This window comes from Zonotrichia albicollis, chromosome 5, assembly GCF_047830755.1.
Source record: "Zonotrichia albicollis isolate bZonAlb1 chromosome 5, bZonAlb1.hap1, whole genome shotgun sequence".
Taxonomy (NCBI): domain Eukaryota; kingdom Metazoa; phylum Chordata; class Aves; order Passeriformes; family Passerellidae; genus Zonotrichia; species Zonotrichia albicollis.
This window is the reverse complement of record NC_133823.1, coordinates 30,030,170-30,045,276: the sequence shown is the minus strand read 5'-3', so window position 1 is coordinate 30,045,276 and position 15,107 is coordinate 30,030,170. Positions and strand designations below refer to the sequence as shown.

Sequence of the window (15,107 nt, the reverse complement as noted above, 5' to 3'; positions counted from 1 at the left end):
TTTTTTTGTTTGATTGGTTGGCGTTGTTTTTTTTTTTCTTTTGAATCTCTTATTTTAATGAATACTACATACTTATTAGAAATACATCCAGTAAAATGATAGTTGTCTTACTACTGTGTGTGATTGCATTAACTTAAGACATTCCTGTTCATTTGAAAGCATATTCAGCAGTGTCAAGTACTCAGCAGGGTACCAGTGGCAGAATTAGTAGCACTGCAAGTCTGCCTGACACTTACAAGCCACAGGACATTAAGTTCAGTTACATATAGGTTTGCTATGCTTGAAATATTTCAGAGGAAGTCTTCCATGTAGGAAAATTTTATAATCTAAATGTTGATATCTTTACTTAGCTGCTTTAAGTAAGACTAATTATAATGGTAATTTTTCAAACGCCTTAACATGGATTTTTTTAAGTGCCATGAAAATTACTGCTCAGATATTTTTGGGAAGACACCTGAGGATAAATAAGTTGTTTGATAATGCAGAGTTTCTGGTAATGTGAAGTAGCTTGGCCACTTCAATTTGCCTATTGCATTGTGTGAAAAATATTGTGAAAGTTGCCAAATTTAAGGACCCTGATGAACTCTAGTTGGTTATATATGTGCTAGGTTGTTATATACATCTTGTTTGGCCTTAACAACAAACTATTTGTAACAAACTAGCCAGTTAGCTAGTGTTTTAGTTAAGTTAGTCATTTTAAGTTTAGTTAAGTCCATCCAGTTCTGCAGATCTGATCTGCTGTGAATATATATGTATGGATATCCACAACAATGCAGAACACTTTTTCAGGACCTGTAATATGATGTAATAATTTTAGATCTGCTACCTTAGCAGGATTTGTAAAATAACATGCCATACAGTGAACACAGCTTGTAACAAATGCTTTAATATCTACTAGCAGTGAGTTGTGAGAATGACCATTGGTGTCATGAAAGATGTAAATGAAGGAAGACAGAATACAAAACAAACTATTTCTAAGACAGTTTATCCAAAAGATATAGTCATTTTCCTTCCTATAAAAATGATTTAGTCTACAAGTTCTGTGTTGTATGTTGAAGGGAAAGATTTTACCATTATGTTTCTTGGTGTTTGAAAATGGTTTCCCAAGAATTGATCCATGTGTAAATACTCATAAAATCCAAATATGTATAATTATAGCATTCAAATTTAGGTGTAGAAGATATTTACATGTTAAACTCCAATTTTTTCATCTCATTTTGGTACATGCAAGAAAAATAAGTTACATACTAATAAAAAAGCACTGACTCTCAAAATCATTGTCACAACTACATGAGCAAATTACAACAGGTACACATTTTTATAGATGCAGTTTAAAAAGCTGCTGATATTTTTTGAAGAAATTTCTTTGCAGGGAGGAGTTGCTAGCATTGGAGAGCTGCTATCAGAAGTGGAAGGGCCTCATTATTAACTCTTTTCTGCTTTTTTTTATATTTCCTCCAAAACCCGTCTTCATACATTAAATTAGGGATTATTAAGGAATAAAATAGGTAAAACCACCTGGATGGGATAGTGGGCTTTTTTTACCCCACCCACACATATTAAGCACAATGCTACAGCTATTTCTACTTCAAGCCTATTGAATAGGTCACAAGTTATATTCTAAAGATAGCCTCTGATGAATGTAAATGTGATTCTCTATGATCTGATATAAACGATTTCTGTCATTTATGACAGTTTTATAAATTATTTTGCATTTATCCTCCTTTAAGATTATAAAGCAGACACATTTTAAAATTTTTTTTGGAATTCCTTATTAGAGGGCTCCCTTTTGGAATTCTTAGGATACTGTTTTGAATAAAATAAGATCAGTTTCTCACTAGCTTGTCAGTTAGTCTGGGCTTTTCTCCTTTGTGATGTTATATAAGATAAAAATCAAAGCAAAATAAAAGCATTTCTGAACATTGAATTGATTTTCTTTTGAGAGTTTAGTGGGAACTTTACAGTTGAGTTCTAAACTACAAAGTACAATTGCACTGCCTTGAGCATGACAATAATTTCAAAAGCCACTTAAGAATTGCAAAACATTATTCCATTACCAGTGCATACATTTTATTTCCTAGGAAGTGTAATAGTCAAAGTAAATGTTCACTTTTGTACTTATCTGACCCATTGTTTGGGTGTATGGGAAAACTTTGGGGGTTTAATGTTACTTCGCACAAAAACCTAAATTTTTTTTTTTTTTTTTTTGTGGAATTTTTCTTTCAATGCATGTCAAATGTATTAAAAATTCAGTTCAGTGCTTTGAGAAAAAAATAGTATCTGTGACAGAAAGGGCATGGATAGTTGATTTCTCTGTAAATTGGTAATTTAATCAGCTCCTAAGAGATAATACTGTTTTCTGCTACCTTGGACTAAATAAAAATCAGTGTCATTATGGAAAAGTAGACTGTTAAATAATAAGCAAACCTTTACCTCACTTGTCTATCTAAAAGTGCTCTCCGATTGCTAGGTTTTCATAATTCATAGGATTGTTACAGATGCATGTAATGCATATGTCTGTATTATAAAGAGAAAAGAAATGAAGGCAAAGCTATACTGAACTGTGGGAAACGTGATGCTGGTAGAAAAAATAGTTACACAATGTCAAGTATGAATTAAGGGTACTAGGAACTTGTTTATTTTGAAGTTTCCAGTTTCAGAAATTTGAAGTCCACTTGCCAAGAAAAGTCAATATACTTTGATGATAATGGTTCATAATCAGGATGGTAATCTAGATGGAAGTGAATGGAAAATACTCTGAAAATGCTTTGTCCTCCAGATCTGTTCAGTAAATGCCAGCACTGAACAGGGAAGCCTTGCTCTGTCTCACATAGGCAAAATTTTGAATATTGGATGATAGTCTTAAGGATAGTTTGGCCTCCTCTTAGCACATCAGCCTTTTTCAATGTGCACTAAAAATAAGACTTCTGAAAACATACTTTCATTTTAACAGTGTTTTTGGTGAGAGAAATCAAATTATTTTTAAATACTTTAGCCATGCCTTTTACCGATTAACTTATTCTGTAGCTGAAATTTTATTTATATATTTAACAACAGTAGATGGATCCTTTTTGCTAGATTTGTGAAGCTATAATGTAAAGTTTTAGTTTATATTACCTATATAAATGTCTCTTACAAATACTGGTGATAAATTTCTACTGCTCTCTATTATCAGATCCTGTTTAATTCCTCTGATGTTGATAATAGCAGTAGCCTTTAAAATACTTCTGAATGTGAGAACTGTGCTGTTTTGATTCTCTGGAGACTGCAAATTCTCTTTTTGCTGTGAATTCCATTTTCCCTCAAGCCTGCAGTTACAGCCATTGAGAATGAGATAGCTGGTCTGGTTGATAGCTGAACAACCCCTGTGGTGACTGGTAAAAACATTCTGGGGATTAATGACCTGGTCTAAATCTCATTGAGGACACAAGAGTCTCCCCTACTGTCATGATCCTCTAATAATACCTGAGACAGCTCAGCTGTGTTGGAAGGACTCTTTGGTGTAATCACATTCGTAAATACAAATAGCAGTTCAAAATCTCATTTGATTTTCATTCCAACGTATTTTTATTTTTCAGAACTGGTATTGCATGGATTCATAGATTTAAGCATGATGGAACCATTTTATCTAAATCTATTCTATCTTCTACATTTCACAAGACATTAAATTGCATTATGTTCTGCCTGAATACAGAGCAAATGCTTTGTTTGCCTGAAGTGTGTCCTTACAGAGATGCATATACCTGAGTCAGACATGCAAAGAATCAAAAAATCCCTAATTTCTCTTGATATTTTGCTTTATTTATTAATCAATTCCACTAATACAGAATAATGCTTAGTTTCCATTTGAAGTCAATTTTTCCTTCAGTTGCCTCCTTTGAGTCTCTCTCTTTTTTTGCCCTCCAATAAATTGACCTCTTAAGAATCTTGTCCTATGAATATATTAATATTGATTGCAAATTCGCACACACACAATATAAAAGTTTCTCATAATAAGATAGTTACCATAGTACTCAGTCCTCTTGTCTTGAGAATTCTAATTGTTTTAGTACAGTTTGGTTTTTTTTAAGAAATGAATACTGCTCTTTGCACAAGAAAATTTATTATTCGTTATTTTTAATGTTCTGGAAAGCAAAATATATATTTGGTAATTTTTTTCTTCCACATCAATCCTTTGTCACTATTTTCAACTAATACCAGCAGTGGAAGTTTGTTTATGTGTTTATCTCCGATATTCTATCAGACCTCACTTTCCAAATCCTATTCCTTCTCACCTGTCTCAATTAGGCATAGTCTGTTCTTTGTTTGCCAAGACATCTACATTTCAATTTGGATTAAAAAAAAAAATTATTTTACAAATGAACTTGACAAAGTCATTCAAACAGTTTGTTAAAGCTGTTGTTTATCATTACAGGTAATTCACAGACTTCTTAGGAAATGGTTTTGTATTTTGCAGGTCATTGATGAAAGTAGTTAAGACATGATTCACTACCTGTTGCTCTGGACACACTCCAGAACTTTCTCCTTCACCTTTTACTAATGATTTAACTACATTTTCAGATTAATTGTTTTGGCAGTTTTTAATTCTATTAACATATATTTTACCATTAGTAAATAACTCATTTAATCAGAATATTCTGTCTTAACAAATCAGATGTTCAGCAAAATTATGGGTCACAACTATATGAATTTTTGCATTACCAAACTCCTATTTACATTAAAAAAATTATCAGGTTTGTCTGTGAAGACCTGCTCTCTCTGTTAGAACATATTAGCTGACTTATAACTTTATTCTTGTTTTTTGATTTCTTAATGAATTTAATTATGTGCAAGTGTTCTTTTGTCTGGGTCATATAACCCAGTCTAACTAGTCTACAGCTACTTGAGTTACTAAGTTTCAGGAAGTGAGGCAACTACTAGGAGCAGATATAGTGGTACTTTATGGCACTCTTAAAATTTATGATGTATTCTGAAATGTATTCAAAACTAATAGCACCAGACCAGCTGAAACTTTTAGCAAGTATTCTATGCATTGCATTTGGACCTGTTTTTTTAAAATATTTGTCTTGACCACACATCATTTACCCTCCTTTTTAGTCCTTTGTAGGGTAGAAGGTATTCAATCAGGCTCTGGTTTCAGTTATTATCCTGCTCCTGTACAAATCCAGGACAAAAATATTTATAGAAGAATATTGTCAACAGAACATTAAAAAACTCAAATGGGTTCATTGCAGTACAATTTAAACCTTGAATAGCTCTGATGTGACAATACTTTTCTTCTACCTTTAGCAGCAATCTGTGATGTTTTCCAGGGTTTTTGCTGCTGCAATGTATAAAGGAATGTCAGATGGCTGGAACCTCTTCTGCTAGCAGAAAAATGGGATTTCATCATAACTAAGACTCCTTATTTTCTTTAGGACTCCAATTTCTCTCTTTTTGTAAACAGGTTCTATATTCTAGCATCCAGCATCCGTGCAGCAACTGATAAAAGATGGCTTTTCATTTTTTAGCTTGTAATACGTGCAGGTACATTTTAAGAGACTCTCAAATTTTTTATTAACAGATAACTTCCTCCTCCATACTACTGGACTTACCTTCATTTAAAGCATGAACACACAAATGGACAGCTCCACTGTAGTTCTCTGTTGATGACTACATATGATAATCACGAACACAGATTGGATCAGTCCAACTCCTAGAAGCCATATGGCAAACTAAAGTCGTTATCTTACCCTTATTGAAAAACTGTTTGGAAGCTGAAGAATTTAAATATAGAAGAATTAAAGATAATTTGGCAGTGTATCTTGACAATATATTTTTGAGAAAGGTGGAGTGGGAAACATGTTACTGCATTTTTCGTTGATATATGATAGAATAATAGTTTCAAAGAGAGGAGGAAGAAATTGCAACTTCCATCTGTGGAATTTATTTATTTTGTGACATTCCATTGAAATAGTAGTAGGACCAATGGAATTAGTCCAAATTTTAAATTTTTTAATGAAAGTAACATTAACTGACTATGGAATATAATACATAGCTAAATATTCCAAATAAACTATTTTATTAACTTAGAAAAAAGATAGCTAGGAGGACTTAAGCTAATAATAAAATATTTAATGTAAATAATAGAGTAGAATATATCACTGTAATTTAATACACATATGGAATATCAGATTACACTGAAAATAAGGGGTTTTTTTCCTAAAGAAGAAAATCTGGTAATACAGAAAACAGGAAAATAAAAAATAGTCATCACCAAAGACAAGTGAATATTTTCAGGGGTAATTTTTAAGTACTGAATTTTTTTTTAGCTACTAGTAAAATATTTTGAAGTAAAGTAACTTTAAAAATCCATATTTTTCAGTAAAATAGTTTTTGGATAACTTTGACAGGTACTTTGTATGTGCTTTTGTTTCTTTTCTGTTTCAATTTAGATTAGTTCTACTATACTAGAGCCATAGATCATAAAAACTCATGCTGTTCCCTTTGAAGTGAAATAGTTCTGTGGGTTTGTGGTTTGGGGTTTTTTATTATATTTTACCTTTTCCTAACTATTTCTAAAAATTGTGTTACAAAGTGCAGTTCAGTTTGTGATTGATTAATATGACTCCTTAGGTGTTTCTCTAAATTTTTTTTGTGACATGTATGCACCTTGGGGAGACAGCTGTCATGATAAAGAGTTATCAAGTAAAACTATTAGGACATTTCCAAGACCTATTTGAATGTACTTGATGAACTTTTAATATTTGGTAGGTTTTAGTTTAGTTATCAAGCACAGGCTCTTGTGTTACTGAATTCACCCACTATGACATCATCAAATATGGCAAAGTAATTTATCCTACAGTTTCTTTCATTTAGTCCCAAAAAGCAGAACCGAAGTTCTCTTTTTGTATCTCTCGTGCACTGTATCTTAGGACTAAATTAAAAAAAAATAATATAACTGTTCCATGCTATTAAGTAGCTCTGTTTCTGACTGTGACTTTTTTAGGTAATGTCATAGTCTTATCACCTAAAAAGATTATGTGATCTGAATGCTACTGGCTTGACAGGTTTATGGCCATCATAAGCAACATAGCATCTCCACTGTCTAGAACTGGGAATAAGACTAAAAGCCTTTTGACTGTGATTTATGGCCTAAATTCTCTCTGAAAGGCTTTATGCAATTTTAATAGAATCTTCCTGTCACATCTGATACTGAATGGTACCTATTTACCTAATTTTCTCAGAGATAATTTATGCTGGCATTTTATTTTATGGCAGAGCTAAACAAGTTTATACTTGTTGACAGCATTGTGGGCAAAGACTTTATTTCAAACTTCCAAGTAATTCAGCTCATGAACCATTTTTTCTTCCTGCTAGTGTACACTGGATTGAGTTAATGTGCTATGGGAAAGGACTTATGCATGATTCATTATAAAGAGTTGTATAAAATGTAGAAAAATAAGGTAACATGTTCATATTTGAACAAAATTAAAGTGTCAACTGTTGACTTTTAACTGATAAATAATAGTCTAATATATATAAACCAGATCTTTGGTTATTGTATTAACCTAAAATGAAATTGAAGTGCATATCACATGAGAACAGCCTAGAATTTGTAACGACAATTAATTTTAAAATATTTAAAAATATTTAAAAGCAAGCAATAGATAACTTTTTAAAAAGTATTGGCTTCAAAAACAAATTAGGTTTTAAATATTTGCATTTGTATAGAAACAAAACCAATCTGAATTTCTTATAGAAAAAGAATGAAATTAAAAGTAGGTATGTGATTGTGGAATCTCAACAAAAATGTAACTCATGTCAACCTCATATTCACTTTTAACGCAATTATTTCTAATATAAAAATAATAATTAAAAATGTATATAGTTCAGCAAAAATATAGTAATTATGTTATAGATTTACCCCATAACATAAGGGCATGTTTTTATAAATCAGAATTATGAGAAAAGAGAGTAACTTATACACTGTCTTTATCCTGTGTTTCGGATTAATCAGAACAGTTGGCAATGGTGGTGGCTATGCATGAAGTAAGGAGACATCTTCACTTTAAACATCTTGAAATTACTCTTTTAATGCAATAGAAAGTACAGCAGATTATGATAGTACAATTCTGAAAATTATGTTGAACTACACATATTTTGTATGACTTTATTGCATTTCTCTCACTGGCCTATCTTCTATTACATCTGTTTGTGACCTTTTGCCATCATGGAATTGAAGGCTTTGAAAGGGACAGTGGCTTACTATCTTTTAATTGATATCCATTTTGTTTGAGTATGTCTGGATATATAATATTGCATGCTGAGTACTGAAAATTTGAATAGTTAATAATGCCAAAAGGAAGTAGAAAAGTTACATTTAGTCTTGAAACTCAAGGTAAATTTTGCCTACACACACACACTTTATTTCCAAAATGGATTGAATGTTTCAAGAAAAGAAAAGTAGGGAGGAATAACACTAGTTGACAGTTGAAATCTTTGAAATTGAGACAGAAAAGCAAATGCAATGAAATGTATTACCAATGCAAGAAGAAAGATAAGGATACAGAATTTATTTGCAAAGTGATCTTGCAGTACCCTCATTCATTTAGTGCTAGAAATACCATGGATATTTGCAGCTGTTGTTTCCATCCAAAGAGTATAAAAATTTACACTGCTATTAATATGCTGCAGAATTTCATGAATTACTAAGAACAGAGTTTTGTGAAATATGTGCAACCTATTGCCATTCAACCAACTCAATGTATAACAAAGATGAAGAACAGGGATTCAGATGTTATATTAGCTGCTCCTAATCAAAGGCTGGGGCTGTACAGAAAACCATAGAATAGCTGTGGAAGGACAATGAAGAGTCATTTTTATGGAGCTGTAAGTGTGCTTAAAAAGAAAAAGAAAATAATAGGAAAGCAAACCTCTTTCAAGAAAACTTGGATTCTCCCATGTCTTGCATTGCTGAGGGACAAGGGGGAAGAAGGAACAATGCAGACTTCTTTTTGATGACAGTATAAACGCCCAACAAAAAATGATGTAATGAAATAGCTGCTTTAATAAGATATAATAAAAAGAGAAATATAGGTAGTGAGTAAATCTTGCAACCCTTCACATGCTAGGCATCACAGATTTATTTGTGCGGCATGAGATTATTTGTGGGTGGATTTTCCCCCAGCAAGCTGCACAGATCCTGCCCATGGAGAGGTTCCTGCTCCCTGGGTTCTGTAGTGGTTTTATCTGGTGTAACAAAGAAGCCATATATCTTATGGCAGCTTGCAGTTTGTCATAAGGCCCATGAGTTTGCAGCACAGGTTTTTGTGGGCATTCCAGCACCTACCCTTGCAGCAGGTACCCATGTGACATGAAGGCTTCCCTGCCACAAGGCCCCATGTTGATGACATAACCTGGTCAAGGTCAAAAACTTTTGGAATACAATGCCTTCTGCAAGGCTCCCAGTACATCTCCTAATACTATTTAATAACTCTGTGGAATCATGGCAAAAGAGAAGATAGTGCTTTCTCTTGAAACCCAGAACATGTTGCTGAGATCTATCACTAATTCTGTGTGCTTACGTAGTGGAGTTTACAAATGGTTGAGAATTTAGTATGAAGCGTGTCTGGAAAATGTTAATTTTGGCTTAACCAAAAAGGAAGTCAAACAATATGTTCCTTAGCATACTTTATATCTTCACATGCTGTACTTGTTCCAGCATTGACCTCTTTATCTCGAGACTTGACATCTTTCCTGAAAAGAAGGTATAGGTCTGATTAAAAAAAAAAAAAGAGGTTTCTTGATCTGTTAGGTAAGATTGGGTCTGTTGTTTATAATATTATATTGCATTCTTAAATTATATCTCAATTTTCTTGTAGCTGATTTGCTAATTTTAAAATTAATATGTGAGGCTTTTAAAGCACTTTTATTATCCTGCCCTTTTTCTTGAGCAAAGCTCAGAATCATACATATCTTTAACATAAATTAGTGTGTTCTGTACTTAACATCTTAAATCATTTTGTTTGATCCTGTACAATTTCCCACACTTGTGTAATTGTAATTACTTTTTATTTTTTTTCCTATGTCACCCCTAGAAAAACACTGATAAACTGTATAACATTATGGCTGTATTTATGGGACCTCAAGTGTCATGTATTACATGGTTATTTCCTCACAATGTGAAGTGAAAAGTAATTTTAAAGGAAATCTTCCAGATTGCCCTGGGGAAATGAATTTACTTTATTTAATAAGAAAGACTGTGTAACACAATATAAGCAAATACAGAATTGTGATCTGCATCTGGAGACACTGTCTAGGCATGTAGGGATAAATTTTAAAGTTCAGAACCCATTTGCAGCTGAGTCTGGTGAATGACAAAAGATGAGAGACATCAGCATGAAAAAGAAGGTTAAGGGGGAATGTGGGCCTGCTGAGGGGGATGGGAACCTGATGGCAAAGGATCTGGAAGGGGACAAGTTGTACTGCAAATTTTTTCACATGTCTTTCCTAGCAAAACTGTTTCTAGGAATGTGACAGCAGTGGGAAGGTTTGGGAAATCATCCTCTGGCAAGGAAGCTTTCTTTATCCGTGGTGTATAGGATCTGATTGAGACCATTTAAATGAAGTGAACTTTCACAGGTGAAAGGGCCTGGATAGGGAGAACCCAGCTGGAAAAACTGGCCCATGGCATTGTGAGGGGACTCTTGTCAATGTGTGAAGGATCATGGTGATCAAGGAGGTTCCTGCAGACTGTGAGAAAGCCAGCGCCACTTTTCAAGGGCAAGAGGGAGAACCCAAAACACGATAGGAGCATCTGCCTCATGTCAATTTCTGGAATAGAGATGAATCATTTCACCCTGAAAAGCATTCCCAGAACCAGAAGGTGTTTAAGAGCAATCATCATGGATTTACAGAGGGGAAAAAAAGTGCTGGTCAGCCTGACAGCCTTCTGCAGTGTGGTGACTGACAGGGTGGGTGTAGAGGATGTTGTTTAGCAAGTCCTTAGAAATCTTTTGGATACCCTCAAAGACAAAACCATGAAGTTCAGGTTAGATGCACCGACAGGAGGGTGAATCCAAAACTGGCTGCACTAACAGACCCAAAGGTCAGATCCCAGGGCTGTGTTTTCCCTCTCCTGTCTTTTGAAGTACAAATGGTGTGGGAAAATGTTAGTATCCAGGCCTTTTCTAGAGTGATAGTTTCTGTTTTCATTCTCAACCTTCAGCTGTCAGCAGATGAGGAACTTCTGTGCGCCAACATAAGTCTTTATAATATGTCTTTCATTGCTTTTTCCAAACTTTTTTTTTAAAGCACACTAACGTTTTTAGCTTTTGTAACACTGTGTTTCAAAGAACCTCCCAATTGCATTATGTGTGTGTGATATGTGTGTTTTCTATGTTGTATTCCTTTCCTATGTTTAGGATTTTTTAAAATTTCGTAAGTACATTATGTGTTGGTTTTCAGTGAGGATGTTTTAAAAATTTGATTCTGTTGCATGCTGAGTTCTAAATACTAAAAGTTTGAAAGACTACATTTGTTTTCTTTTTTTTCCTCCCCAGACAGAAAGAGGCAATATTAGGATAATATTATTTCATTGGTCTCAAAGGTCTAAAATCCAATTATAAACAAGATGGCCAAATAAAATTTATGTTTTCAGGGGAAAAATCAATGTTAAAGTTTAGTTGCTTACCATGCCATCTTATAATTCCATTCTTGGTCTTCCAAAGAGAATGGTGAACATTATGCAGCATGGCAATTTTGGTAGCATGGTTGAGCTACAGCCATATAGAAAAATATCCTGTGTATATTTTAATTTTTCATATCTCTCTCATAAATATGTTCTGAAATTAATCTCTTCAAAGTCCAGGGTTTAAAGAAAATCATGAAAATTGTATCACCTTTCATTAATATGTATCTTTTACAGGCATGAAAAGTGGACATGTTTTTTGTAATGGATTATAAACCACACTGCTGACAATGGTTAATGGTGTAATGGAGTTAGCTTGGAGGGGTTTAGTAGGAGTGATGGGGTTTACCTTGTCCTAAATAACTACTATGGCTAATCACAATTTAGTCACATGACATAGAGAACTATTGTTAATTTACTGTTTCCAGTGGTTTACCTGCAGGAGTACTTTAGTGAATCAGAGGTTAAGGCATTATAATTATTTCAGAATTGATGTATAATTTCTTGTTTTCCCTTGTTCATTTGTATTTTCTGTTCTTTCTTTCTCTTACATGCTGCAGTTGCAAACATATTATGGCGAGAGCAAGGTACTAATGGAGATTACTTTTGTTCATATTTTCTGTAGTATGATGAAATGCTCATCTGTTGTTTCTTGTGTATGTGTATCCATGTTTGTTTGTACTCTACAGTTACAGTAGTTACCTACCCCCTTGCAACACTAAGGAATTTGACTGAAAAATATTAAAGTGGAAATGAATACTATAAACGCTCATACTTTTGTAAACTGCTTTTCTTTGGGAGAGAGAAGGAAATGAGCTGTTCACAATTTTGACAATTGTTTGAAGATACACAATGAGAAGCTCAGATTTAAAATGTAGACCTTTGATTGTTGTCATGGTAAAACTTCTAACCAGTCAGCCTATATGCTGTTGAGATGGATTTTCTTCTATGAATCCCTCTTATTTGACAAAATTATAATCTTAAACAGTTTAAAATTGACATACCTGTTGTTGTGTAATTAAACTAAGCATTTTATTCTTATATTCAGGAAAGGTTTGTAAGAAAATGTTGGGGCAGGGAATGGATGTTTGTGATGAACTGAAGGATAAACGTGAATAAAGACACAATCAGGTGTTATTAAGATAAAAATCATGGAAGTGTTTTTACAAGCAAAAGATAGGTATTAATTTTCATATATATTACATGATCTCAAAAATTACCCTCATATTCCAGAAAAATACCATAATCTAAGAGTTGTCATGAGTTCCCATTCTGTTGCTCTAAGTAGCCTGTTCTTCATCTAAAGTTGCAATTTAGGAATTAAAACTTTTCAGTAGTAAGAAATTATTTCAGTTATTTCCATTGGAAGATTGATAATACAAGATAACAAGTGAATCCAGCTTCGCTGTAAATTCATGCTAGAAATGGTATTTCTGTATACTTTTAATTTATTTTTAAAATTCATTTAAAGATTTAAGAATCTGACATTTCATTTGCCTGTATGTAGTAGCCTGTGGCATTCCCACTGTATTTATAAATATGAACTAGTTTTATTTTTTTATTCCTGTTTTACCAGTTGCTCTGCTGGTACAAGCAATAATTTCTGTGATTGTAGTGGAGCTCAGCTGTTATCCTCCTGCTCTATTGGCCTTGCAGATTACAAGTGATTAGAGTTTCATACAATTACACTGTTAATGATTAAACTGATATGCAACAAATTTGTACCAAATTCTCAAAAGTATGCAGTTCTCATCTCTTGTTGGGAAAGCATCAAGTATATTTTATCTCAAAACTGAAAACATTATTAGTATCGCCTTGATTTTTTAATTTTTTGTCATTTCAAGTCAATTTGTTGCTTTCAGTCATTAGAATGCACCTCGGAAAATTTAACTTCTGTAATAAAAAATGCCAATTAAAAATAATAGCTTACCGCAGTCCTTATGGTAAAGACATTCAAATTTCTCTGTGACTAATGTGAAACTAATCAAAAAGCAATGTATAGTACCAGATCTTGTGTCTCCTAGAGCAGATACTCTCAATTTCTCTGCGTAGAACTGCAGGCCAATTGTTGTGATTCCAGTAAATACTGTTACTAATTACAACATTGGAAATATTTTACAAGAGAGCGATACCCTGAAGATGCCAATAAACATCACCACCAACTTCTCTGGGCCATCCCTACTCTGCCATTATCTGTTACCAAAGTATTAACACATAGGAAGGGAGGGATGGGTGATTAGTAGGACAATCAAGATCATGAAACCATACATGGGTCTTAATGCCTAGAGATATGTCTGTATCAAGTTCACAAAATCTTTATCACAACCACTTGCATCAGAAAATCTTCAAAAAGGATTTTGAAGGTACATGTGTATTACAGTAATAATGTAATATATAAATAAATACAAATCTATTAATGTATATGCAAAAGAATCCCAACCACCACCATTAAATAAAAAAAAGTTAGCCAGTTTTAAGTATCAATTTAGTCTAAATAAAGCAAATCTATTTATCCGTCGCTTCTGGCGCTGCATTAAAAATGTGCAGGATGTTATTTAGTGGGAGGAGGGTGGCAAAATTAAGTCACCAAAGAATAGCTCCTGTAGTTCTGAAAAAGTGGCTTGCTGAGGGGATTAGATATTTATGCAGATTAGATATCTGTACAGGTATCTGTAGCCACTCACTCAAATGAAGAGTTTTGGATGATAATATGTTGGAAAGGGGAATTAACTAATTAGATCCAGAGGTAAAGTTTTGTTATATGAACTGACTTCCTTAACTTGGTATTGAAATGGAAGAAGGATATTTCATACTGTATGTCCTTCACTGTTTTTGTAGAACAGTTCGGTTAACATTATTATCCAGACTTTAGAAATAAAGCCCTAAAACTTTGGGCTGTTTATTATCATAAATAATACATGTACATTGGAAATATTTCTTTGGAGTATTGGCACCTGAGGTAGAGGTTTTAGGAGCCTGATTACCAAATGTCTGGGTCACCTGGGGCTGTCATCTGAGCTACTTCCTCACATTCTGGTATTGCTTATCCTGCTAATAACCATAATACACTTCAGCCAGTGAAAGGATGGAGAAGGGAAAACCCTGTTTTGTGCCCAGCCATGTTCACATATTCATCCCCAAGGTGCAGTGTGCCAGTTGCTCAGCTATAGATCTCTACACTGTGTTCATTGGTACAGGCAGCCTATCACTCAGGCTTATCTGCAAATTTCAGCTGTTCTTACATGATACGGTGTCAGGCATTCTCTAAAGAGAGACCTGAACATGCTGTCTCATACAGGCTGTGTGGTTTATCTGCACACAAGGCACACAAGTGCCCACTGGCCAGAGTGGCCATATTGCCCTGAGTACACCCTTTGCTCTGAACAGACATGACCGGGGAGTTTTCCATGAACCTAAGCCTGCTTCTATGCTACAC

At 33.8% G+C, this 15,107-nt stretch overlaps 1 protein-coding gene across 5 annotated transcripts in view; it reads left to right on the top strand.

Annotated features, from left to right (window-relative positions):
- FSTL5 (follistatin like 5) overlaps window positions 1-15,107 on the top strand; it is a 270,409-nt gene that overhangs the window by 212,461 nt on the left and 42,841 nt on the right. For 3 of the 5 annotated variants that reach the window (XM_074541192.1, XM_005486308.4, XM_074541190.1), the window contains exon 11: window positions 12,232-12,258. The exons of the other annotated variants lie outside the window; for them this stretch is intronic. In XM_074541192.1, coding sequence (XP_074397293.1) covers window positions 12,232-12,258 — 27 coding nt within the window. The remainder of the gene's footprint in view (window positions 1-12,231; window positions 12,259-15,107) is intronic. 5 annotated transcript variants of the gene reach the window in all.